The sequence below is a fragment of the Salmo trutta genome, chromosome 33 (genome assembly GCF_901001165.1).
Source record: "Salmo trutta chromosome 33, fSalTru1.1, whole genome shotgun sequence".
Taxonomy (NCBI): Eukaryota; Metazoa; Chordata; class Actinopteri; order Salmoniformes; family Salmonidae; genus Salmo; species Salmo trutta.
In genome coordinates this window covers 21,178,862-21,204,606 of record NC_042989.1, presented here as the reverse complement: position 1 = coordinate 21,204,606, position 25,745 = coordinate 21,178,862, and the positions used below count along the sequence as shown (strand labels likewise).

Below are 25,745 nucleotides of genomic sequence, written 5' to 3'. Positions count from 1 at the left end.
CTTGCACATTCATTTGTTTATATGCAGCCTGTAGAATATGGGCTTTCAATTAAATGTTAATGAAACCGTGGATTAACAAACTACACATTTAATCATCTCTCCATTATTTCAAATTCATCCTGTACCATCAAAGTGTAACTTGGCCTTCATTATGATTTCAGTGTCCTCTTAATGGAATGATTCTTATTTTCAGCATCAGTGGCCTCAAAGACTAGATGTAACATAGTAAATGTAAATCTATGACACTCAAATTAGTATGATATGGTATGATTACATAAAACAGAAGATTGCTTTAAATAAATTCAAGGCGGGAGGTTGCTCAGGGTTGATGGGTAGGCGTTTAACGCGAACGTCTAGCAACCCAAACGTTGCGTGTTTTAATCACATCACGGCCAACTTTACAACTACTTTACAACTAGCTAATTAGCAACTTTACAACTACTTTTGAACTACTTTGCAACTACTTAGCATGTTAGCTAACCTTTCCCCTAACTCTAACCTTAACCCCTAACTCCTAAACCTAACTTTAACCCTAACATAAACCCCTAACCCTAGCCTTAACCCGTAGCCCTAACCTTAACCCTAACCCGTAACCCTAGCCTAGCTAACGTAAGCCACCTAGCCACCTATTATATCAATTGTAATTCGTAACATATCATACGAAATGGATGATGGTCATCCACAAATGAATACATACCATACAAAACGTAACATATTATTAGACAGATTTACATTTACTATGTTACGTCTACCCCTGAGTCCAGGTTCTGTGTACAGCTCTCTCTGCCCTGCTTTCCTGCTCTGCTACCCAGCATCCAAAGCACTCACGCTCTCCATCTCATCTCCTCTCTTCCAACCCATCCCTCACTCACCCTCTCTCTGCGCTATCTGTCTTTCGCTCCTCCCTCTTTTTTTCTCTTTAACTTCTCTCTAATTCCCGTTTACCTCCCCCTTTCCCAACTCAATCTGCCTCTCGCTCCCTCTCCCTCACACACACAGACAGACAGACAGAGAGGAGAGGGGGACGCACATGTGAGTCGAGGATCTCCCTAACCGCTCCGCTCCGTACTCCCTCCCATGGCAGACAGAAAACTGGAGAAGAGGAGGAATAGAGGAATACTGCAGTGACCAACCAGCTGCTCTCTCTCGCTGCTCCACTGCTTTCATCCTTTCTTTTTTCAATTATTTCTCCCCCCTGCCAATTATACCATGAACCTGCCTGCTGCTTGTTCGTAAGGACAGCAAAACAGGGAGCAGTGGACAAGGTATTATTTTGTTGCTAAGGTAATGAATGCTTCATTAGTTGGGAGATATCAGGAGCATTGTATTGGCTGGCTGGTGTGAGTGAAGGGGATTGGCTTTGGACGATCAACTGCATGTCTGTTTTGTGCCTGTTGTACATAAACTTTTCTCCACAGCTCAGAGTATCCTGTTGAGGCTATGGAATTAGATGGTGACTGTCAGTGCATGTATGTCAGTGCCTGTGTTCCTGTTAACGCAAATACAGACTTCTACAGGACTGGTGTTCTGTGACGTTAGATTTGCGTGCTTTGGAAATGAAGTTGTTCCCATGAATAATAGGTGGGGAGCAGTTCATAGCAAGAAGCTGTTGCAGGTCTTCATCTATTCACATAGGAATATATTGTCTTGTAGGTGTCATATAATTCATACAGAATGTCTGAATGGTTGGAGAAATTGATAAAGGGAGAGGATGTTAACTTAGTTTAGGAACTCCTGGTTACTTAGACATTCTGCTAATCAATTCAGGCTGCAAACAGCTCCTCAATCCATCATCATGGTGGCAATAACAGCATTGGAAAGAAAGTGGATAACGTGCATGATTACTGCTTCCTGCTCTATAGGATAATGCTCTTCGTGTGTTCAACAGTTGAAATAAATCATGACTATGAAAGACTCAAAGCAACCTTGAATGTCTAGTGCTGAGCAGCTAGTGGTTTATTGGATGTATTCAATCTCAATCCGATCCTCTAACCATTATAGTCTATGTTTGTTATGGATTACAATGCATCAAGTGGCCACACTTCAAGAAACAATAACTCAGGCAAAATGTTGTTTTACTGATTTATACTATGTATAAAACTTTCATTTCATACAATTTTGTACAGAATGTGCCATGATGCTCTCTCACTACTGTTTCAGAATGCAGAGTTTCACAGCTCCTCCTTTCAGGACAACCGTAATAACCGATGAGACTTTCTTGTAGTGGAACACAAACAGTTATTCAAATAAATATGATAAGGCTTTTTTATAAAACTGTTCTTGGAAGCTTTATCGTCCCTCTCTGTTCTAGTACTCCAAAAATATGAATGTGTCAAATGATGTAATCCTCTCTCTTTCTCTGCCTGACGCATGATTACAAATGCTTACTCCAATCTGATACACATTATTACTCAACTGCAGAGGAATATGATTGTAGCCTAGTGAACTTAGATTATGAAAATCCTTAGTTAAGCAGAATTAATTATCCTGTAGAGAGGGAGAGGGCGAGGGAGCGAGAGAGAGAGAGAGAGAGAAAAAAACAGAGAGAGATGTAGTGGGATGGATATTGAATGGAGGTCATGTATAATCCTTTACGGTAGCTTTTTAAGCCTTACGTGAGTACACAGGACTAGCAAGCCTGATCAAAGCACACTGTGTGGCTAATGTTGTCTTAGCTGTGCAAATTGTCAAGGTTTTAACCATAGTAGCCTAATGAATTCAATAACAGGCTGACTTCACATTACCTATGCCCAACAAACAATGTACCTATTATAATTATTGTTTACAGTCTCTGACTCACCAATGTCCTGCACACCACTGAGTATCTATATCTTATCAGCAGAAGGCTGTACGATGCCTGATTATACATGACTGTCGCCAGGACATTTTGCCACTTTCACTCACAGGCCTGACATTTTTCTTGGCTTAGTCAGCTAGTTTATATTCCCCTCACTGTGCTGCATTACTGCCAGGGCTTTGTTATCTGCCTGTATTGTGACAGGTGTTGTCACCTGAGAGAAGAGCAAACATTTTGGGGAATGTCATAATGATAATAATAAACTGACCGTGTTTTTCACCCTGAACCAAATGAATACATTGCTGTGGGGAACTGTTAATCAAATATGGGATACTTGGCCAACCTGGGTAAATGGGTGTATATTATGAATAGTCTTCGACATTGATGATGGTCCTTTCACCTCCCCTTTGCTCCCTGTCTCTCTGTGTCCGTGCAGCCTCCTGAGCCTAGGACACAGCAGTCATGGAGGAGGGATCCAGAGACCAGGGACAACAGGGTATGGTGACAACAGATCCTGAGGAGGACTCTCCCAACATGATCATCTACAGAAAGGTATGTGTCTGTATGCTCTCTGACAGCCCATATAGCAAGGTATAGGACAATTTGATCATTTACAAGATGGTACAGTTTCTATAGGTAAGCACCCAATGTAGTTATCCATTGGAAGCGTTCATTTCAATGTTTCGGAAGCAGATTGGTACAGTAATGAATCTCACAGTGGTTTCTGACGCCTCAGCGGTTTATCTCTCAATGTCTATATCACATTATATCTCAATATCTGAGCCATATGAATATGACAGGAAGAGGCCTACGCACTGGCAGGTAATGAAACATGTTCTAAACCCTCTCTGTGTGTGTCTGTCAGAGACAGCCGCTGATGTGACACACACTGGCCACCACACACTTTCTCTGGCAGCCCGGCAGACTGTCTGTACTCTGCAACCTTCAAAAGTTTTAATAAGCTCTCCATCAGTGTGGGTTTGTGGAAGAAAAGGTCCTTTTATGTGTCAGGGGTAATTATATAATCCCTATGGCACTTGAGTCTCAATGCCTGTGCTTCGATTGGAGAAGAGAGAGGAGCGGGTGAGCGGCACCGTGGGTAATAATGTAGTAGGGCTCACAGGAAGTGGCTGCTCCTCCAAGGGTGGGCTCGTCTGCTTTCTCTGGAGCCACTCATAAAGAGCTTGTTATCTTCACTCTCAGCTCTACAGCTTGCTCGGCACAGGCAGGCCCACTCAAAAACCTGCTTCTGATCACCTTAAACTCATCTCCCAACTAGTCCCAATGTGCTGATGATTGCAAAACTAAAGCAAAGAGTTGACAGATCCAGTCCCGAATCCATTCTGTTATTTTTGTCCTTTTTGCTAATGACTTTGCAATAGTGGGTAGAGAAAAACAAATGATTTGAGAAAAGAAATGGAGCCAATGGAAGATTGATGATGATATTGTTCAGGAAGACATTTTTCACTGATTGAACTTCTCTCTCTAATGTCTGTCTGAAAATGAGTATGATTATAGGAGGATAATGAGTATAATGAGCTTGTGCCTTGTTCAGTGCTGAAATAAGGTTCCTAGAATGAGCTTCCACTTCCCCGGGCCACCTGAAAGAGCAGTCAGAACATAAGCAGGCTTAATGTGGTTTAATGTGGTCACACGCCATGAAGATTGAAGCAAAAGTAGACAACATTATCTCCTAGAGCAGTGCTTCCCAAACTGTGGGTTGGGATCCACTTGTGGGTTGAGGCAGGTATCCAGAAGGCTCGCGGGATAAACATTTTTGTGCATTGCAATAAAATATATATATATATAAATATATATGTACTTTATACACTGCTCCAAAAAATTAAGGGAACACTTAAACAACACAATGTAACTCCAAGTCAATCACACTTCTGTGAAATCAAACTGTCCACTTAGGAAGCAACACTGATTGACAATAAATTTCACATGCTGTTGTGCAAATGGAATAGACAACAGGTGGAAATTATAGGCAATTAGCAAGACACCCCCAATAAAGGAGTGGTTCGGCAGGTGGTGACCACAGACCACTTCTCAGTTCTTATGCTTCCTGGCTGATGTTTTGGTCACTTTTGAATGCTGGCGGGGCTTTCACTCTAGTGGTAGCATGAGACAGAGTCTACAACCCACACAAGTGGCTCAGGTAGTGCAGCTCATCCAGGATGGCACATCAATGCGAGCTGTGGCAAGAAGGTTTGCTGTGTCTGTCAGCGTAGTGTCCAGAGCATGGAGGCGCTACCAGGAGACAGGCCAGTACATCAGGAGATGTGGAGGAGGCCGTAGGAGGGCAACAACCCAGCAGCAGGACCGCTACCTCCGCCTTTGTGCAAGGAGGAGCAGGAGGAGCACTGCCAGAGCCCTGCAAAATGACCTCCAGCAGGCCACAAATGTGCATGTGTCTGCTCAAACGGTCAGAAACAGACTCCATGAGGGTGGTATGAGGGCCCGACGTCCACAGGTGGGGGTTGTGCTTACAGCCCAACACCGTGCAGGACATTTGGCATTTGCCAGAGAACACCAAGATTGGCAAATTCGCCACTGGCGCCCTGTGCTCTTCACAGATGAAGCAGGTTCACACTGAGCACGTGACAGACGTGACAGAGTCTGGAGATGCCGTGGAGAACGTTCTGCTGCCTGCAACATCCTCCAGCATGACCGGTTTGGCGGTGGGTCAGTCATGGTGTGGGGTGGCATTTCTTTGGGGGGCCGCACAGCCCTCCATGTGCTCGCCAGAGGTAGCCTGACTGCAATTAGGTACCGAGATGAGATCCGCAGACCCCTTGTGAGACCATTTGCTGGTGCGGTTGGCCCTGGGTTCCTCCTAATGCAAGACAATGCTAGACCTCATGTGGCTGGAGTGTGTCAGCAGTTCCTGCAAGAGGAAGGCATTGATGCTATGGACTGGCCCGCCCGTTCCCCAGACCTGAATCCAATTGAGCACATCTGGGACATCATGTCTCGCTCCATCCACCAACGCCACGTTGCACCACAGACTGTCCAGGAGTTGGCGTATGCTTTAGTCCAGGTCTGGGAGGAGATCCCTCAGGAGACCATCCGCCACCTCATCAGGAGCATGCCCAGGCGTTGTAGGGAGGTCATACAGGCACGTGGAGGCCACACACACTACTGAGCCTCATTTTGACTTGTTTTAAGGACATTACATCAAAGTTGGATCAGCCTGTAGTGTGATTTTCCACTTTAATTTTGAGTGTGACTCCAAATCCAGACCTCCATGGGTTGATAAATTGGATTTCCATTGATTATTTTTGTGTGATTTTGTTGTCAGCACATTCAACTATGTAAAGATAAAAGTATTTAATAAGATTTATTTCATTCATTCAGATCTAGGACGTGTTATTTTAGTGTTCCCTTTCTTTTTTTTGAGCAGTATATATTCAGTGCCTTTGGAAAGTATTCAGACCCCTTGACTTTTTCCACATTTTGTTACGTTACAGCCTTATTCTAAAATGGATTAAAAAATAATAATTCTCAGCAATCTACACACAATACCCCATAATGACAAAGCAAAAACAGGTTTTTAGACATTTTTGCAAATGTATTAAAATTAAAACAGAAATACCTTATTTACATAAGTATTGAGACCCTTTGCTATGTGACTCGACATTGAGCTCAGATGCATCCTGTTTCCATCATCCTTGAGATGTTTCTACAACTTGGAGTCCACCTGTGGTAATTTCAATTGATTGGAAATTATTTGGAAAGGCACAGACCTGTCTATATAAGGTTGACAGTGCATGTCAGAGCAAAAACCAAGTCATGAGGTCGAAAGAATTGTCCGTAGACCCCCGAGACAGGATTGTGTCGAGGCACAGATCTGGGGAAGGGTACCAAAACATTTTTGCAGCATTGAAAGTCCCCAAAAACACAGTGTCCTCCATCATGGAAGAAGTTTGGAACCACCAAGACTCTTCCTAGAGCTTGCTGCCCAGGCAAACTGAGCAACCGGTGGAGAAAGGCCTTGGTCAGGGAGGTGACCAAGAAGCCGATGGTCACTCCAGAGTTCCTCTGTGGAGATGGGAGAACCTTCCAGAAGGACACCCATCTCAGCAGCTCTCCACCAGTCAGGCCTTTATGGTAGAGTGGCCAGACGGACGCCACTCCTCAGTTAAAGGCGCATGACAGCCCGCTTGGAGTTTTCCAAAAGGCACCTAAAGACTCTCAGACCATGAAAAACAAGATTCTCTGGTCTGATGAAACCAAGATTGAACTCTTTGGTCTGAATGCCAAGCATCACGTCTGGAAGAAACTTGGCACCATCCCTACGGTGAAGCATGGTGGTGGCAGCATCATGCTGTGGGAATGTTTTTCAACAGCAAGGACTGGGAAACTAGTCTGGATCGAGACAAAGATGAATGGAGCACCGAGAGATCCTTGATGAAAACCTGCTCCAGAGCACTCAGGACCTCAGACTGGGGCGAAGGTTCACCTTCCAACAGAACAATGACCCTAAGCTCACAGCCAAGACAACGCAGGGGTGGCTTCGGGACAAGTCTCTGAATGTCCTTGATTGGCCCAGCCAGAGCTCGGACTTGAACCCGATCGAACATCTCTAGAGAGACCTGAAAATAGCTGTGCAGGAACGCTCCCCATCCAAGCTGACAGAGCTTGAGAGGATCTGCAGAGAAGAATGGGAGAACCTCCCCAAATACAGGTGTGCCAAGCTTGTAGCGTCATACCCAAAAAGTCTCAAGGCTGTAATCGCCAAAGGTTCTTCAACAAAGTACTTAGGAAATTAGGACATTTTAGAATATGGCTGTAATTTCAGTTTTTTTTATAAATTAGGAAAAATGAGTTTTTGCTTTGACATTATGGGGTATTGTGTGTAGATTTATTAGGAAAAAACTATTGAATCAATTTTAGAATACGGCTGTAATTTTACAAAATGTGGAGAAAGTCAAGGGGTCTGAATACTTTCCGAAGGCACTGTATATTAAAAAATAATAATAATAAAATAGCCTATAATCTTTGAGAATTTACTATCACCATAATAAATTCTGGACCAAGGGTGAAAGTAAGCCTGTGCCGTCAGGGAAGGCATCCCAGAAAAATAAATAGTGGTGGTCAGCAGTGGACACATCAATTCAGGTGTAGGCCTAATTACAATCGCAGAATGTCATTACAATACACTTTTAGGTGTTTTGTAACAGGTGTCTCTTTCCATTCATCAAATTGCGGGTGCACAGTGCACTGTTTGGTGGAGCGTGCGTGGGTAGCATACAGGAGTACCTTTCTGAAGTGATTGTTTGACATTCTGACCCATTGGAATTGTGACACAGTGAATTATAAGTGATATAATCTGTCTGTAAACAATTGTTTGGAAAATGACTTGTGTCATGCACAAAGTAGATGTCCTAACCAACTTGCCAAAACTACAGTTTGTTAACAGGAAATGTGTGGAGTGGTTGAAAAACGAGTTTTAATGACTCCAACCTAAGTGTATGTAAACTTACGACTTCAACTGTAGCCACATATCCTTCCTAATTTATTCAGTTAAGTTCAGTTATATTTTTCTTACTATAAAATCATATAATATATAATAATGGCGTGGGACTTATAAGCATATCTTCTCTGCTAAATGAACAAGCCTACAGCCTATGGCATGGGAGCATAGCCAGATAACATACTGTAGTCCAACTCATATTCTATTCTTCTGAAACACATGTTCTTCATATCATAATATTTTTTTAAACCTGACTGAAATAAATCATGTATTTATTGTGATGGTGTATATTGAATAGATTTTTGACTTTTTTAAATGTAGATGTTCCAAAGGTGCACATCAGCGGCTTGTATGCATGGAGGCCTGGAGATGCTAAACGTGTTTATGTTAATTAACGGTCAGTTACCGTGAGACCGGCAGTCTTTTGCATGACAATAATTGGCTGACAAAACTTCATGACTACCTCAGCCCTAATAATTGATTTAGTGTTTTTTTTTATGCCACAGTACACGGTAAAACGTGTTAACAGTTATAAGACAAATCTTTACTAGGCCTTCTAGGCCCACAGAGATCATATTCAATTAAGAGAGATTTTATATGTAATTCTATGATTACACCTGTAAAAAAACAGAGTCTTGTACCGGTAAGAAATTAAATCGACTTTCACTCCTGAGCTTGACAACTAGGCCCCCATTGATTTTGTTATAGTGTTTGAGCATAAGAACATAGCATTCACCATCTCAAAATGTGTAGAATTGCAGGAAATTGGATTTAAAACTGCATTAAATTGAGGGCTTCAAATGTTCTTGTCCAGGACCCAGACAAAATTCAGCCCCCTGTCAAGCCCCTTTTTTGATACATAAAAAAAACCCTGCATTGTTACAAATAATTTCATTATTATATAGTAAATGTCTTAAAATTGGTCACAAGAGCCCATACTCAAATCTACATTCAGTTAAATGTTTTTAACAAGAGGGTATTGTTAATATATTTTTTACTTTTCTTTGGCCTGTGTATGTTTTTTCACCGCTCAACCCTCATGGTGGGTGGCGACTCAAAAGACATCTCAATTGGTGGGTCACAAAGTCAAAAAGTTTAGGAAGCCCTGTCCTAGATAACGACATCTAATTGTCTGACACACTTCAATGTCATAAATATTCACCCTCCGTAGATTGCAGACAGCTTTTCCAGCCTCTGATTGTTCCTGGCAGATGTACTCTGACAGTAAATCGTTGCCTGGCCTGAGGGCTGCCAATGCTTCCCGATGATGGCCTCAGTAATCACATTAGAAATGTATTTTTCATGCTCCTTATTCAGCTTCCTTTGAGCTGCAGGCATTCAAATCAAATCAAGCAATCAAATCAAATTGTATTTGTCACATGCTTTGTAAACAGCAGGTATAGACTAACAGTGAAATGCTTACTTACGGGTCCTTTTCCAACAATGCAGAATTAAAGAAAAAAGTAGAAATAGTGACACGAGGAATAAATACACAGTGAATTACGAATAACAATGACGAGTAAAAATAACATGGCTACATACAGGAAGTACCAGTACCAAGTTGGTGCAGGGGTACGAGGTAATTGAGGTAACTATGTACATATACTGTAGGTATGGTAAAAGTGACTAGGCAACAGGAGAGATAATAGAGAGTAGCAGCAGCGGGTAGACATTTGATTAGCTATTTAACAGTCTTGTTTAGCAGTCTTATGGTTTGGGGGTAGAAGCTGTTCAGGGTCCTGTTGGTTCCAGACTTGGTGCATCAGTACCGCTTGCAGTGCAGTAGCAGAGAGAACAGTCTATGGCTTGGGTGGCTGGAGTAAATTTCTTTGGCTTTCCTCTGACACCACCTAGTATAGAGGTCCTTGATGGCAGGGTGCTCGGCTCCAGTGATGTACTGGGCCGTACTCACTACCCTCTAAAGTGCCTTGCTGTTGCCGTACCAAGCAGTGATACTGCCAGTCGAGATCCTCTCAATGGTGCAACTGTATAACTTTTTGAGGATCTGAGGGCCTATAACAAATCTTTTCAGCCTCCTAAGGTTGAAGACGCACTGTCGTGTCCTCTTCACAACTGTGTGTGTGTGTATCAGCCATGTTCATTTCTTGTGATGTGGACATTGAGGAACTGGAAGCTTTCGACCCGCTCCACTACAGCCTCACGATGTGCTCGGCCCTCTGTTTCCTGTAATCCACGATCAGCTCCTTTGTCTTGCTCACATTGAGGGAGAAGTTGTTGTCCTGACACCACACTGCCAGGTCTCTGACCTCTTCCCTATAGGCTGCCTCATCGTCATCTGTGATCAGTCCTACCACCGTCGTGTCGTAAGCAAACTTAATGATGGTGTTGGAGTCTTACGCGGCCACGCAGTCGTTGGTGAGCAGGGAGATTAAGCAAACACCCCTGAGGGGCCCCTGTGTTGATGGTCAGTGTGACGGATGTGTTGCTGTCTACCCTTACCACCTGGGGGTGGCCCGTCCAGGATTCAGTTGCGGAGGGAGGTGTTCCGTCTCAAGGTCCCAAGCTTGTTGATGAGCTTGGAGGGGACTATAGTGTTGAATGCTGAGCTGTAGTCGATGAACAGCATTCTTGCATAGGTATTACTTTTGTCCAGGTGGGAAAGGGAATTGTGGAGTGCAATAGAGATTGCGTCATCTGTGGGGCTGTTGGAGCGGTATGCTAATTGGAGTGGGTCCAGTGTGTCTGGGATGATGGGGTTGATGTGAGCCATGACCAGCCTTCAAAGAATTTCATGGCTATAGATGTGAGGGCTATGGGGTGATAGTCAATTAGGCAGGTTAACTTGGTGTTCTTGGGCACGAGGACTATGGTGGTCTGCTTGAAACAAGTTGGTATTACAGACCGGGTCAGGGAGAAGATGTCACTGAAGACATTTGCCAGCTGGTCAGCACATGCTTTGAGTTATTCTCTGATGTCAACTGTGGTGCAGTGGTCTATGGCACTGCATCTCAGTGCTAGAGGTGTCACTACAGACCCTGGTTCGATTCCAGCCTGTATCACAACCGGCCGTGATTTGGAGTCCCATAGGGGGGCCAGCATCATCCGGGTTAGGCCGGGGTAGGCCATCATTGTAAATAAGAATTTGTTCTTAACTGACTTGCCTATTTAAATAAAAAAATAAAAATACTGCCTACTGGTGCTATATAAATGGACTGTGTGTGTGTTTACACTGCATCCCTGGGCGCTTTTCTGCAACATGACAGCTCCTTTAGAACATGTAAGGTCCTGGAAAAACAACATTGAATAAGCATTGGAAAAGCATTGGAAATGCTCATTCAATGTTGTTTTTCCAGGACCTTACATGTTCTAAAGGAGCTGTCATGTTGCAGAAAAGCGCCCGGGGCTGTGCCATTGATTATATTTTAAAGTGGACACTGTAAGCGTTTTAAAATAATATTCCTCTATCATCTTGAAGCACTATGTTTTGACAGGTAGCTTATGCTACAACAGGGATGCAGTGTTGCAGTTGAGGTGGTGAAGGACTCTATCCCATCCCCCCGGTATGCTAATGACCCTCTGGGCAGGCAGCCTGGCATAGTCAGTGTGAAATGATGCTGGAGCTGCTGAGGTAAGACCAGATGGTCATCAATACGCTCTGCTACCTGGGAATAGGCAAGGACCATCGTCCCCTAATCCTGGTCGCACATCAGCCGAAAGAAATGTATTATCCTAACGCAGAGAGCAACGGACAGTTACAGTACAGCCCACTAGGTATGAAAACATCATGAGGGGTTTTCACCCCAGTCTCTGTCGCTGGGAAGATGAAGCTGTAGTACGTGTGGCCGTTCACTGCATGGACGTTAGTGCCATGTCTAAGCCTATCTTTTGTTGAGAGTGAATTGTAATAATATTAACCTGGATGTGCAGTTAGATGAAACTGACTGTGATGACTACACAGAAAGTGGAGAATGCCTGTCCGGTCTGGTCTTAACAGCGTTGTATTGAGTCTCAGAGAGGAATTGTTGAAGCAAAACAAGGCAATAACTGTGGCACACCTTAGAGAGAGCTCGATATGTAGTGGATGCACACACACACACCTACTTATTTTCCTATCCTTGTGGGGCCCAAACAATTGATTCCCATTCAAAATCCCATTTTCCCTAACCCCTAACCCTAACCGTAACCCTTAACCTAACCCTAACCTTAACCCTAACCCCAAACTTAATCCGTAACCCTAAATCTAACCCTAAATCCTAACTCTAACCCTAAACCTAACCCCTAACCCTAACTTTAATTTTAACCCTAACCCTAATTGTAACCCCAACCCTAAACCTAACCCCTAAATTTAAAATAGCCTTTTTCCTTGTGGAGACTGGCAAAGGAGTGGGGCCACAGCACAGGTCCAACGGGGTAAAGCTCATTAACTATTAATAGACAAGTCAGATATCCAATCCCCAGGACAAATTGTTCCTTGTTCTTCTGTGACACTGCCCTAAGTCTGGGTTCTTCTCTGTGGGGGTGGCTTGCTGTATACACAGCACATTTTTAACCAGGGTCTCATGGCATGCTTTCTCTCTCTGCCTAGGAGAATTAAGTGTTGGTCCTGTATTTCATCACTGTTTGTAATCAAGTGTTTAAGTGTGTGATTTGAATGTTGTTATGCATCCCATTTGTACCTGAATTGTGAGTGTATAGATGTGCTTTGCATGGTGGTATCAACCTCCAGTCCAGATGTTTTTTGAACAGTGTGTTGATTGTGAGTGACTAACACAGAAATGAGTCCTGCTGAGACCGAGTTGATGAGGCAATTTGTTGTGCCAACGCCTGTTGGGCATTCTGAGAGTGATGTTTCATTACAGCTCCCTTCTCAGTGGCTCCACCGTGCAGAAAGCACACCCTGCCTAAAGTTAATGTTCCAACACAACACATACAGTAACCCACTCTATGTACTTTCTAAAATACAGCTATTTTCAATGTGAATGTTCTTTTGCTTGGTGGATGTACTCTTTAGGCTGATTTAAAGACGTACTCCAGACATTTGTTTTACTTTTACTGTTGAAAAGCGATATCCCAAGCATAAATACAGTAAAGTACACACACTAAAGTGTACAAAAATATGTTTTAATCCAAATAGTGTTTTTTTAGATATAACTGCAAACTTCAAGGAGTAGGGAGGACATTGGTGGGAAGTCGTGCTATGTCATGATTTACCTTGACCGTCTTTTGAGATGTGCCTTTTGTTAAGTAAATTAGGTGTTAAATTAGGTGAAAAGGAGACTGGAGTGCCACTTTTAGCCTGTGTCCTTAGAGTGAGAAGATATAAACATAATGTGTACTTCAACTGATATATTAGTCTCAATCAAGTAATGCTGCTGATATGTTAACCATCTGTTATGTTTCACCAGCCCTCTGAGACTTAAAGGTCATTACTGTTCAGTACACATGATGAAACATGTTTTACATCATATTACACAACAGATTCAATTTGGACTAAATAGCTCTAATCATACTGTCTATTGTCTCTTGAAGTACGATTACACTGTGTATTTAGGCTCCATTCCATAAAATGGTTGTATAAATGGGAGCAACAAAAGTCCCACAGTACATGTCAGATATGTACTGGTTCTCTCTCTCTCTCTCTCTCTCTCTCTCTCTCTCTCTCTCTCTCTCTCTCTCGCTCTCTCTCTCTCTCTCTCTCTCTCTCTCTCTCTCTCTCTCTCTCTCTCTGCCTTCCCTCATCTCTACCCCTCTGTCCAACTCTCTCTCGCATTGTCTATTCCTTCCCTCTCATTCTCCTACTCTCTATTCCTCTGCTTATTGCACATGAATAATTGAAGCTCATTTCAAGCATTCCATTTTTAGAGAAATATCGTGTCGATTGGGACGTCATTCCTCTCCTTTCTTTTATTCATGTGCATCACATTTATTCTCATCCGTTGGTATTTTTATCCCTTGATGTGACACATAAATGTGGAGAGTTTGGGAGGAAAATAATGACTGGATATATTTACGTTTCTGGAAGATATTTTAGTTTGTTGTGTCCTCAAAAGTAGAATTTTAAATTAAATAGAACTGACCTATGCAATCAATCAGGGAATGACCGTCCGGAAAGTATACATCTCTCATCCAGCAGCTAGTGCCCAACATACTGTATTACCCCTCACTCAGCAACAGCTCCTACCCACTGATGAACAGGAGACTGTATAGAGAGCGGCCCTCACCTCACCTTACCCCTCATCCCAAGTCCATTATCTCACCACAGGAAGGACTTGGCACAGTTTGGGATTGTTTATTTTTTACCTTTAGCTGTGAGAGACACAGACAGGCATGCTCTCCACTGGAGAAGGTCTGAGGATAGAAGTGCCTGCCTGTCTGCCTGCCTGCCACCGACCATGACTCACTCTCCAATCACCGTCAAGTGCCTCTGGGAGAGTGGAGGATAGTGGAGGATATCTCAATACTCCAAAAGACTCTCCCCATCATAGGTGTCCACTGGCTCCTCTTCACGCTTCCTGTATGCAGTTTAGATAACATGGTCCAAATGGACACACTGGTTATCAACTCTACTGCTGAGTATGAGGCCTCCTGCTACTTTATCAAGCATGAATGGTTTTACAAGCGTGTCCACTGGTGCCAAGGCAGGCCTATCAGAAGTGCTGGTATGGTGTCACTCATACGGTTGTACTAAAGCTTGTGTATCGAGGCCAGGCTGGGTCTCTAAACTCTCTGCATATTTCACTTTTGATACTGTTAAATTATAAAGGCCAAACTACACAAACTGTAGTTAACTCAAAATGTTACGTAACATTAACGATCCCTTTCTTTAGTCGGTAATGGACTTTCTGAAAGTTATTTTACCCACCCAAATTATAATAATGCAGATAGCCAAAAACAAATCCCGGAGGTTTTTTATTAGATCAGTCACAGTATGTGGGTATACTGTGTTAAAAGGATTATTCACCACTCAATAGTGAAAACGCTGTGACGGAAATTAAGGGCTTTGCTCCAGCTAGCTAGGGGAAATCCTCTCAGTGTGGATTCTGTCTCTTCTCTCGCTGTTTGTTCTGGTACTCCCACTCAACTGCAGTCAAAAGGAGCACATTAAATAGAGACACAGGCACACAAGAGATGTTTATCGTGCTCATTAGGGCAGATGCATGGGGTTCCATATGTGTACATATGGTGATGCAGGGCTCCCCGCAGGCAGGGCACCGCTGTGAGCTTGGCAGGGGAAGGTTGGCAGGAGGGTGTAGGGAGGGATCAGGCGCCACGCTGCCCCACTTCTGCATGCCCCACAACCCCCCTGCGTCGCACCTCACCCACTGCAGGCGGAAAATACAGCTTTGAACTCCATAGTAGCGTAAACGGAACATGTCTTAAATATCATCGTACAGTAGATTACTCCAGAAACTGGGTGTGCAGAGCACTGATGACAACCCACCTCATAGGGTTAGAGTTGAAGATGATTTTTAGTCATATTTCAGTCAGTTGAAATGCAATCAGGTGGGCTCTGAAATCTTGTATGACGCTGATCGACAATGATGCCCCTGTCCTTTTGTGTGTGACGTGTAAACAGAATAGCTGCTCTCGTCATCTCTCTGCCTGCCTAGGTGAAAGGACCGAATCCTCCCTGGTCTGACAGTGTGACATGTCTGACAGGCAGGCGTGTGACTGGCAGGCCTCTCTCTGTGGCCCTGCGGTGCTGCTGACACAGTGAATTAAGAGCTGGACTACAGAGTTGGACCATCCATTAGATCATCAGTCTGTGGCCATTTTACGTTCTCTCAGAGAAGTAGAGCAATGTGAGGCTCAGTGGACCTGCCACAGTCAAACTAAACACGTATTTTATTGTATTCTACCAGTCAGTGTTTGGTTCTTCTAACAGAGCCTCTCTGTTAGTCTCATCCTCATCATGCAATCTCTCTGCATTCAGTTCCAGCTTCAAATGAAGCACCGACTTCAACAGAGACACATTCAAACCTCTGGAGGTGTTTCTAAAAAAACAGTCCTCTACTTCCACAGTCCCACATTTTGCTCTCACTCTTCTGTTCTGTGAGGGGAGTGTTTTTGTTAAATGCTCCAGTAGATTTTCACACTGTATACGGTTTCTGTGTTGGGCTCGCATCCACTGATGCGTGGGCCTGCAGACTACACATTCTGTCTCCTCAGAGAAAAGCCACAGGGAAGAGAGGCTTGAGGAAGAATGTGAGTTCACAGATAAACAACACAGGAGAATATAGTGACACATTCAATGTTGGGTCAATCATGACAGTGGATGGCTGCTTTTTACAGCTGACAGATAGACATTGTAGTGTTAGCCTGAAATAAAAAATGAATATTGATGTGTTTCACTATTGTCACCGAATAAAGTCGGGGAGAGACAGTGTTGATCATGTAAAACTCTTTCAGCAATTTAACATATCACCATCTGCTCTCCTTTTCTGTCTGTTTTGATGACAAACTGAGGCATACAGATGAGTTTTCCTCAAAATAGCATTTGAATCATCTCCATGTAGCATATAGAACAAGTCATCAGGTCTGTAAGGTAATGATGGACTGTGGTGTTCCTGGTGTGTTGGAGGGTCTTGTTAATTGCCTGTCTGATGAGGGGGAAGCAGGGATGAGTCACTCGCCCTTAATGTTAATCATCACAGCCAACTGATCTTCCTGGAGAGCCCTCAGAGGGCCAGACTATTGGCCTGGGTTCAGAACATGGACTTGCATCAGAATAGCTTTTCAGGATTCACTGACAGCTCACCCAATTGGAACCATTCTGGTTTTTCTTCTTGTGTTTCTTGTTGTCAGAAAGCCACAGCTCAATGGCGGAATAGGCAATAAACTAAAGAAACAGGAAGAAATGTTCTCAATCATGTATCCTTTTAAAGCTATTGTCCCAGAACACAATATCACCATACCTAATCCATATGGCTAAGCCAAGTTATAAGTTCAGAGAGGATTGACTACAGTTTTGTAACAACCAGTAGAATATAGAAAATACATAACATAACCAGAATATACAGGTAACTGCCAAAATAAAGGAAACACTTAAGTAAATGAGAGATACAAAGTATATTTAAAGCAGGTGTTTCCACACAGGTGTGGTTCCTGAGTTAATTAAGCAATTAAAACATCCCATCATGCTTAGGGTCATGCATATAAATGCCCAGTTGCCCATTATGTTGGCTACCATGGCTAGAATAAGAGATCTCAGTGACTTTCAAAGAGGGATTTCATAGGAGCATAGGGGGTTTAAAGTGTGTGTGTGTGTCACCAGATGTCAACACAATTGAACACTTATGGGAGATTCGGTAGTGGCACCTGAGACAGCATTTTCCACCAACATCAACAAAACACCAAATTTGGTAATTTCTCGTGGAAGAATGGTGTCACACACCAATCTGTAGAATCTATGCCAAGATGCATTGAAGCTGGCAGCTGGTGGTGGCCCAACGCCCTATTAAGAGACTTTATGTTGGTGTTTCCTTTATTTTAGCAGTTACCTGTACATAACCAGTTTGAATGTTTTAATATCAAGTCTGGGATTCATGTTGGCAGACAAAGGTAAATACAGATTTTCAAGTAAAGAAAGTTATACTATCTAACATTTATGTGAGAGTGTCAGATACCACAAGAATTTCTCTATCTTTCACTCTCTCTCACTTTCTCTCTCTCTCTCGCTCTCTCAATATCAGAGGGCAAAAATGACAGTGGGAACTAAGTACAGAATCTATCAGAGGTGAAATAACATTCAATAAACCTACAATGGCTCAAAAACTGCTTACCTTTTACCTGGTACAGTGCTCATTTTTGAAGATGCCGAAATGCACAAGGACCTAAATTTGAGCCTGCATTAACTTAAAGTGGAGATCAGTCTTCATAAGGGCAGATGGAAAGCGGAAAGAGAGCCCTGAAGCTTTTAAGCTCACAATAATCATGGTAATCGATACGGCCCAGAGAAGAGTTAAGGCTATGCTGCAGTCAGACTGAAACATGAGAATAAGCTAATATGGTTATTCCCACGCTCTGATGCGGTACCAGAAATGGAGTTACCAACAAATGCACATTTGTAAATATATGTGAATTTTTTATTGAGCAACGTTTTGGATTTGAACTTTTTGTTGTACGCTGCTAATCCCCTGAAGGCCTAATTGTCTCTGCGATGCTGTCACATACAGTGCATATTCACTCGGAGAATGGGGGAGAGAGCATCTCCAGAACGGAGCAGCGCTGTAGGCTTTACTTGAAAGCCTGATAGATGTTGACTTCACAGCCCAAGCAGAGCAGCACTGTGTTAGAAGAACTGTGGAAACTAGGCCATGGAATCCCATTACAGACACACTGACCATGACTGCCTGGGACTATGGTTACAGATGGTGGTTAGAGAATAATATGATTTAGCCAAGGTACTAAGGTGCAAACTCTTATCTGGGACACATCAGAATCAGATTTAGAATCAGAATCACCTTTATTCACCAAGTACATTTACACATACTCAGAATTGTACTTGGTAATATGGTGCTGCTAGTGATAGAAAACATTTAATGCTAGAGACAGAATACAGACAACAGAGTTTAAACAAAGTTTCAATACATTATATTCAATTAGATAGAGTGAGCATAGAGCTATCAGCGAATGTGCAGATATACAAATGTACAGTGGGTATACGGTTGATATACAGTGGATGTACAAATGTACAATATCAGTATGAATATACTGTACATTTTGTGATAAGTCCAATGTGTTCTGTTTATTGAATACCACTGGCCAGACTACAGTTTGATCTGGAGCTACTGCAACTTAACATGCAGCTTCTACAAAAGGCACTGTATTCTGTGCCAAGACGACAGTACAACTGTTTTTCCAATGAAATGTCTGCAACACTCATATGAACTTGTGCACAGCAGGATCCATCTTAACGTGCTTTGCATAAAATAAGTATGCATAATATTAGGTGATTTGTAATCTCTACATTTCAGCTCACTCTGGTTTAGGTAAAAACTGGCCAACATTACTCAATATCATATGTAAGGGATGGGTTATCTCTACTATGAAACTTGACCCCCAGAAATGAGGGGCCTCATTTCCACGGTCTGACAGGAGCATCAGCAAACACTACTGCTCAGGGGAGACTTTGACATTTCACATTTCCGAGTCACATATTTGCCTTTTTCTCTCTTTCATGTCCTTAATTCCTGGTGCATTAACAGCTTACCCGTGTTTTGGAGAGAAATATTCCAATTCCTTTCCTGAAATATGTCCTTCAGCAGGGGCCTTTGTAGAGGGAAATTACAAGATAATTGGGATGTTCAAAGTCCTGAGGCAGGTATTGCCAAGCCGTTCGCCTGCAAACTAACTCACTGAATTACAAGCAGCTGTCACGCTCAGATAGGACTAGCAGAGAGAGAAACACAGAAATGACATTTCACATCATTTTGAAATATAGTGGCAGGATATTAGATTACAAAGCATGGCTCATGTCTCAGTGGGTAGAGTCTTCAATAATGCAGGGGGTGTATTGGTCCAGTAGCAAATTCCACCTCCACTGACATTATAGTTTGTTATTTTTATTCTCCAATGAAGTAAAATAATAAAAGATGCATAGCAACTATACATTTGACCATTTGGTTACTGCTGTGCTGCTGGCCGTAGCCAGCACTGGATAGGGAATGCTATCCGCAGAGATAATCATACTAGACAACACTGAGTGGGGCCAGGATGGTATAAAAGATAGCTAGCTATATACAGTTGAAGTCGGAAGTTTACATACACTTAGGTTGGAGTCATTAAAACTCATTTTTCAACCACTTCACACATTTCTTGTTAACAAACTATAGTTTTGGCAAGTCGGTTAGGACATCTACTTTGTGCATGACACAAGTAATTTTTCAAACAATTGTTTACAGACAAATTATTTCACATATAATTCACTGTATCACAATTCCAGTGGGTCAGAAGTTTACATACACTAAGTTGACTGTGCCTTTAAACAGCTTGGAAAATGCCAAAAAATGATGTCATGGCTTTAGAAGATTCTGTTTGGCTAACTGACATAATTTGAGTAAATTGGAGGTGTACGTGTGGATGTATTTCAAGGCCCACCTTCAAACTCAGTGCCTCTTTGCTTGACATCATGGGAAAATCAAAAGAAATCAGCCAAGACCTCAGAAATAATTGTAGACCTCCACAAGTCTGGTTCATCCTTAGGAGCAATTTCCAAACGCCTGAAGGTACCACGTTCATCTGTACAAACAATAGTACGCAAATATAAACACCATGGGACCAGGCAGCCGTCATACCGCTCAGGAAGGAGACGCATTCTGTCTCCTAGAGATGAATGTACATTAGTGCGAAAAGTGCAAATCAATCCCAGAACAACAGCAAAGGACCTTGTGAAGATGCTGGAGGAAACAGGTACAAAAGTATCTATATCCACAGTAAAACGAGTCCTATATTTCGACATAACCTGAAAGGCCGCTCAGCAAGGAAGAAGCCACTGCTCAAAAACAGCCATAAAAAAGCCAGACTACGGTTTGCAACTGCACATGGGGACAAAGATTGTACTTTTTGGAGAAATATCCTCTGGTCTGATGAAACAAAAATGGAACTGTTTGGCCATAATCACCATCGTTATGTTTGGAGGAAAAAGGGGGAGGCTTGCAAGCTGAAGAACACCATCCCAACCGTGAAGCACGGGAGTGGCAGCATCATGTTGTGGGGGTGCTTTGCTACAGGAGGGACTGGTACACTTCACAAAATAGAATTGTAAAAATTGTAAAAAACTGAGTTTAAATGTATTTGGCTAAGGTGTATGTAAACTTCTGACTTCAACTGTATTATAACTATAATAAATCTTCCAAACAACATTGCTCATTTATTCCATCATTAGACCATCCCCCCCGATCACACAAACAGGCTATAGACAGGCTACAGGGCTGTGTTACAGGGAGGCGGCGGCTGCTGCATGTAGACAGACAGGCTACAGGGCTGTGTTACAGGGAGGGGTTGGCTGCTGCATGTAGACAGGCTACAGGGCTGTGTTACAGGGAGGTGGTGGCTGCTGCATGTAGACAGAAAGGCTACAGGGCTGTGTTACAGGGAGGGGGTGGCTGCTGTATGTAGACAGGCTACAGGGCTGTGTTACAGGGAGGTGGTGGCTGCTGCATGTAGACAGACAGGCTACAGTCCTGTGTTACAGGGAGGTGGTGGCTTCTGCATGTAGACAGACAGGCTACAGGGCTGTGTTACAGGGAGGGGGTGGCTGCTGCATGTAGACAGACAGGCTACAGGGCTGTGTTACAGGGAGGGGGTGGCTGCTGCATGTAGACAGACAGGCTGTATGGCTGTGTTACAGGGAGGTGGTGGCTGCTGCATGTAGACAGACAGGCTACAGGGCTGTGTTACAGGGAGGCGGCGGCTGCTGCATGTAGACAGACAGGCTACAGGGCTGTGTTACAGGGAGGCGGCGGCTGCTGCATGTAGACAGACAGGCTACAGGGCTGTGTTACAGGGAGGCGGCGGCTGCTGCATGTAGACAGACAGGCTACAGGGCTGTGTTACAGGGAGGCGGCGGCTGCTGCATGTAGACAGACAGGCTACAGGGCTGTGTTACAGGGAGGGGGCGGCTGCTGCATGTAGACAGACAGGCTACAGGGCTGTGTTACAGGGAGGTGGCGGCTGCTGCATGTAGACAGACAGGCTACAGGGCTGTGTTACAGGGAGGGGGCGGCTGCTGCATGTAGACAGACAGGCTACAGGGCTGTGTTACAGGGAGGCGGCGGCTGCTGCATGTAGACAGACAGGCTACAGGGCTGTGTTACAGGGAGGCGGCGGCTGCTGCATGTAGACAGACAGGTTACAGGGCTGTGTTACAGGGAGGCGGCGGTTGCTGCATGTAGACAGACAGACTACAGGGCTGTGTTACAGGGAGGCGGCGGCTGCTGCATGTAGACAGACAGGCTACAGGGCTGTGTTACAGCGAGGGGGTGGCTGCTGCATGTAGACAGACAGGCTACAGGGCTGTGTTAAAGGGAGGCGGCTGCTGCATGTAGACAGACAGGCTACAGGGCTGTGTTACAGGGAGGGGGTGGCTGCTGCATGTAGACAGACAGGCTACAGGGCTGTGTTACAGGGAGGCGGCGGCTGCTGCATGTAGACAGACAGGCTGTATGGCTGTGTTACAGGGAGGTGGTGGCTGCTGCATGTAGACAGACAGGCTACATGGCTGTGTTACAGGGAGGGGGTGGCTGCTGCATGTAGACAGACAGGCTACAGGGCTGTGTTACAGGGAGGGGGTGGCTGCTGCATGTAGACAGACAGGCTACAGGGCTGTGTTACAGGGAGGGGGTGGCTGCTGCATGTAGACAGACAGGCTACAGGGCTGTGTTACAGGGAGGCAGTGGCTGCTGCATGTAGACAGACAGGCTACAGGGCTGTGTTACAGGGGGGGGGTGGCTGCTGCATGTAGACAGACAGGCTACAGGGCTGTGTTACAGGGAGGGGGTGGCTGCTGCATGTAGACAGACAGGCTACAGGGCTGTGTTACAGGGAGGGGGCGGCTGCTGCATGTAGACAGACAGGCTACAGGGCTGTGTTACAGGGAGGCGGTGACTGCTGCATGTAGACAGACAGGCTACAGGGCTGTGTTACAGGGAGGGGTGGCTGCTGCATGTAGACAGACAGGCTACAGGGCTGTGTTACAGGGAGGCGGCGGCTGCTGCATGTAGACAGACAGGCTACAGGGCTGTGTTACAGGGAGGGGGTGGCTGCTGCATGTAGACAGACAGGCTACAGGGCTGTGTTACAGGGAGGCGGTGGCTGCTGCATGTAGACAGACAGGCTACAGGGCTGTGTTACAGGGAGGTGGCGGCTGCTGCATGTAGACAGACAGGCTACAGGGCTGTGTTACAGGGAGGTGGTGGCTGCTGCATGTAGACAGACAGGCTACAGGGCTGTGTTACAGGGAGGTGGTGGCTGCTGCATGTAGACAGACAGGCTACAGGGCTGTGTTACAGGGAGGCGGCGGCTGCTGCATGTAGACAGACAGGCTACAGGGCTGTGTTACAGGGAGGGGTGGCTGCTGCATGTAGACAGACAGGCTACAGGGCTGTGTTACAGGGAGGCGGCTGCTGCATGTAGACAGACAGGCTACAGGGCTGTGTTACAGGGAGGCGGCGGCTGCTGCATGTAGACAGACAGGCTGTATGGCTGTGTTACAGGGAGGCGGCGGCTGCTGCATGTAGACAGACAGGCTACAGGGCTGTGTTACAGGGAGGGGTGGCTGCTGCATGTAGACAGACAGGCTACAGGGCTGTGTTACAGGGAGGCGGCGGCTGCTGCATGTAGAAAGACAGGCTACAGGGCTGTGTTACAGGGAGGCGGCGGCTGCTGCATGTAGACAGACAGGTTACAGGGCTGTGTTACAGGGAGGCGGCGGTTGCTGCATGTAGACAGACAGACTACAGGGCTGTGTTACAGGGAGGCGGCGGCTGCTGCATGTAGACAGACAGGCTACAGGGCTGTGTTACAGCGAGGGGGTGGCTGCTGCATGTAGACAGACAGGCTACAGGGCTGTGTTAAAGGGAGGCGGCTGCTGCATGTAGACAGACAGGCTACAGGGCTGTGTTACAGGGAGGGGGTGGCTGCTGCATGTAGACAGACAGGCTACAGGGCTGTGTTACAGGGAGGCGGCGGCTGCTGCATGTAGACAGACAGGCTGTATGGCTGTGTTACAGGGAGGTGGTGGCTGCTGCATGTAGACAGACAGGCTACAGGGCTGTGTTACAGGGAGGGGGTGGTTGCTGCATGTAGACAGACAGGCTACAGGGCTGTGTTACAGGGAGGCGGCGGCTGCTGCATGTAGACAGACAGGCTACAGGGCTGTGTTACAGTGAGGCGGCGGCTGCTGCATGTAGACAGACAGGCTACATGGCTGTGTTACAGGGAGGGGGTGGCTGCTGCATGTAGACAGACAGGCTACAGGGCTGTGTTACAGGGAGGGGGTGGCTGCTGCATGTAGACAGACAGGCTACAGGGCTGTGTTACAGGGAGGGGGTGGCTGCTGCATGTAGACAGACAGGCTACAGGGCTGTGTTACAGGGAGGCAGTGGCTGCTGCATGTAGACAGACAGGCTACAGGGCTGTGTTACAGGGGGGGGGGTGGCTGCTGCATGTAGACAGACAGGCTACAGGGCTGTGTTACAGGGAGGGGGTGGCTGCTGCATGTAGACAGACAGGCTACAGGGCTGTGTTACAGGGAGGGGGCGGCTGCTGCATGTAGACAGACAGGCTACAGGGCTGTGTTACAGGGAGGCGGCGACTGCTGCATGTAGACAGACAGGCTACAGGGCTGTGTTACATGGAGGGGTGGCTGCTGCATGTAGACAGACAGGCTACAGGGCTGTGTTACAGGGAGGCGGCGGCTGCTGCATGTAGACAGACAGGCTACAGGGCTGTGTTACAGGGAGGGGGTGGCTGCTGCATGTAGACAGACAGGCTACAGGGCTGTGTTACAGGGAGGCGGTGGCTGCTGCATGTAGACAGACAGGCTACAGGGCTGTGTTACAGGGAGGTGGCGGCTGCTGCATGTAGACAGACAGGCTACAGGGCTGTGTTACAGGGAGGTGGTGGCTGCTGCATGTAGACAGACAGGCTACAGGGCTGTGTTACAGGGAGGTGGTGGCTGCTGCATGTAGACAGACAGGCTACAGGGCTGTGTTACAGGGAGGCGGCGGCTGCTGCATGTAGACAGACAGGCTACAGGGCTGTGTTACAGGGAGGGGTGGCTGCTGCATGTAGACAGACAGGCTACAGGGCTGTGTTACAGGGAGGCGGCTGCTGCATGTAGACAGACAGGCTACAGGGCTGTGTTACAGGGAGGCGGCGGCTGCTGCATGTAGACAGACAGGCTGTATGGCTGTGTTACAGGGAGGCGGCGGCTGCTGCATGTAGACAGACAGGCTACAGGGCTGTGTTACAGGGAGGGGTGGCTGCTGCATGTAGACAGACAGGCTACAGGGCTGTGTTACAGGGAGGCGGCTGCTGCATGTAGACAGACAGGCTACAGGGCTGTGTTACAGGGAGGCGGCGGCTGCTGCATGTAGACAGACAGGCTGTATGGCTGTGTTACAGGGAGGCGGCGGCTGCTGCATGTAGACAGACAGGCTACAGGGCTGTGTTACAGGGAGGGGGTGGCTGCTGCATGTAGACAGACAGGCTACAGGGCTGTGTTACAGGGAGGTGGTGGCTGCTGCATGTAGACAGACAGGCTACAGGGCTGTGTTACAGGGAGGCGGTGGCTGCTGCATGTAGACAGACAGGCTACAGGGCTGTGTTACAGGGAGGGGGTGGCTGCTGCATGTAGACAGACAGGCTACAGGGCTGTGTTACAGGGAGGCGGTGGCTGCTGCATGTAGACAGACAGGCTACAGGGCTGTGTTACAGGGAGGCGGTGGCTGCTGCATGTAGACAGACAGGCTACAGGGCTGTGTTACAGGGAGGCGGCGGCTGCTG

General features: G+C 45.7%; 1 protein-coding gene across 6 annotated transcripts in view; it reads left to right on the top strand.

Annotated features, from left to right (window-relative positions):
• The first annotated feature begins 825 nt into the window (after nt 1-825).
• The window catches only part of LOC115172637 (regulator of G-protein signaling 6-like), a 62,234-nt gene continuing 37,314 nt past the window's right edge, over nt 826-25,745 (top strand). For 3 of the 6 annotated variants that reach the window (XM_029730276.1, XM_029730271.1, XM_029730274.1), the window contains exons 1-2: nt 827-1,284; nt 3,234-3,349. In XM_029730276.1, coding sequence (XP_029586136.1) covers nt 3,260-3,349 — 90 coding nt within the window. In that variant the 5' untranslated portion in view covers nt 827-1,284; nt 3,234-3,259. Of the gene's footprint in view, nt 1,285-3,233; nt 3,350-25,745 lie in introns of all 6 variants that reach the window. The other 3 variants (XM_029730273.1, XM_029730272.1, XM_029730275.1) reach the window with 3 other exon arrangements.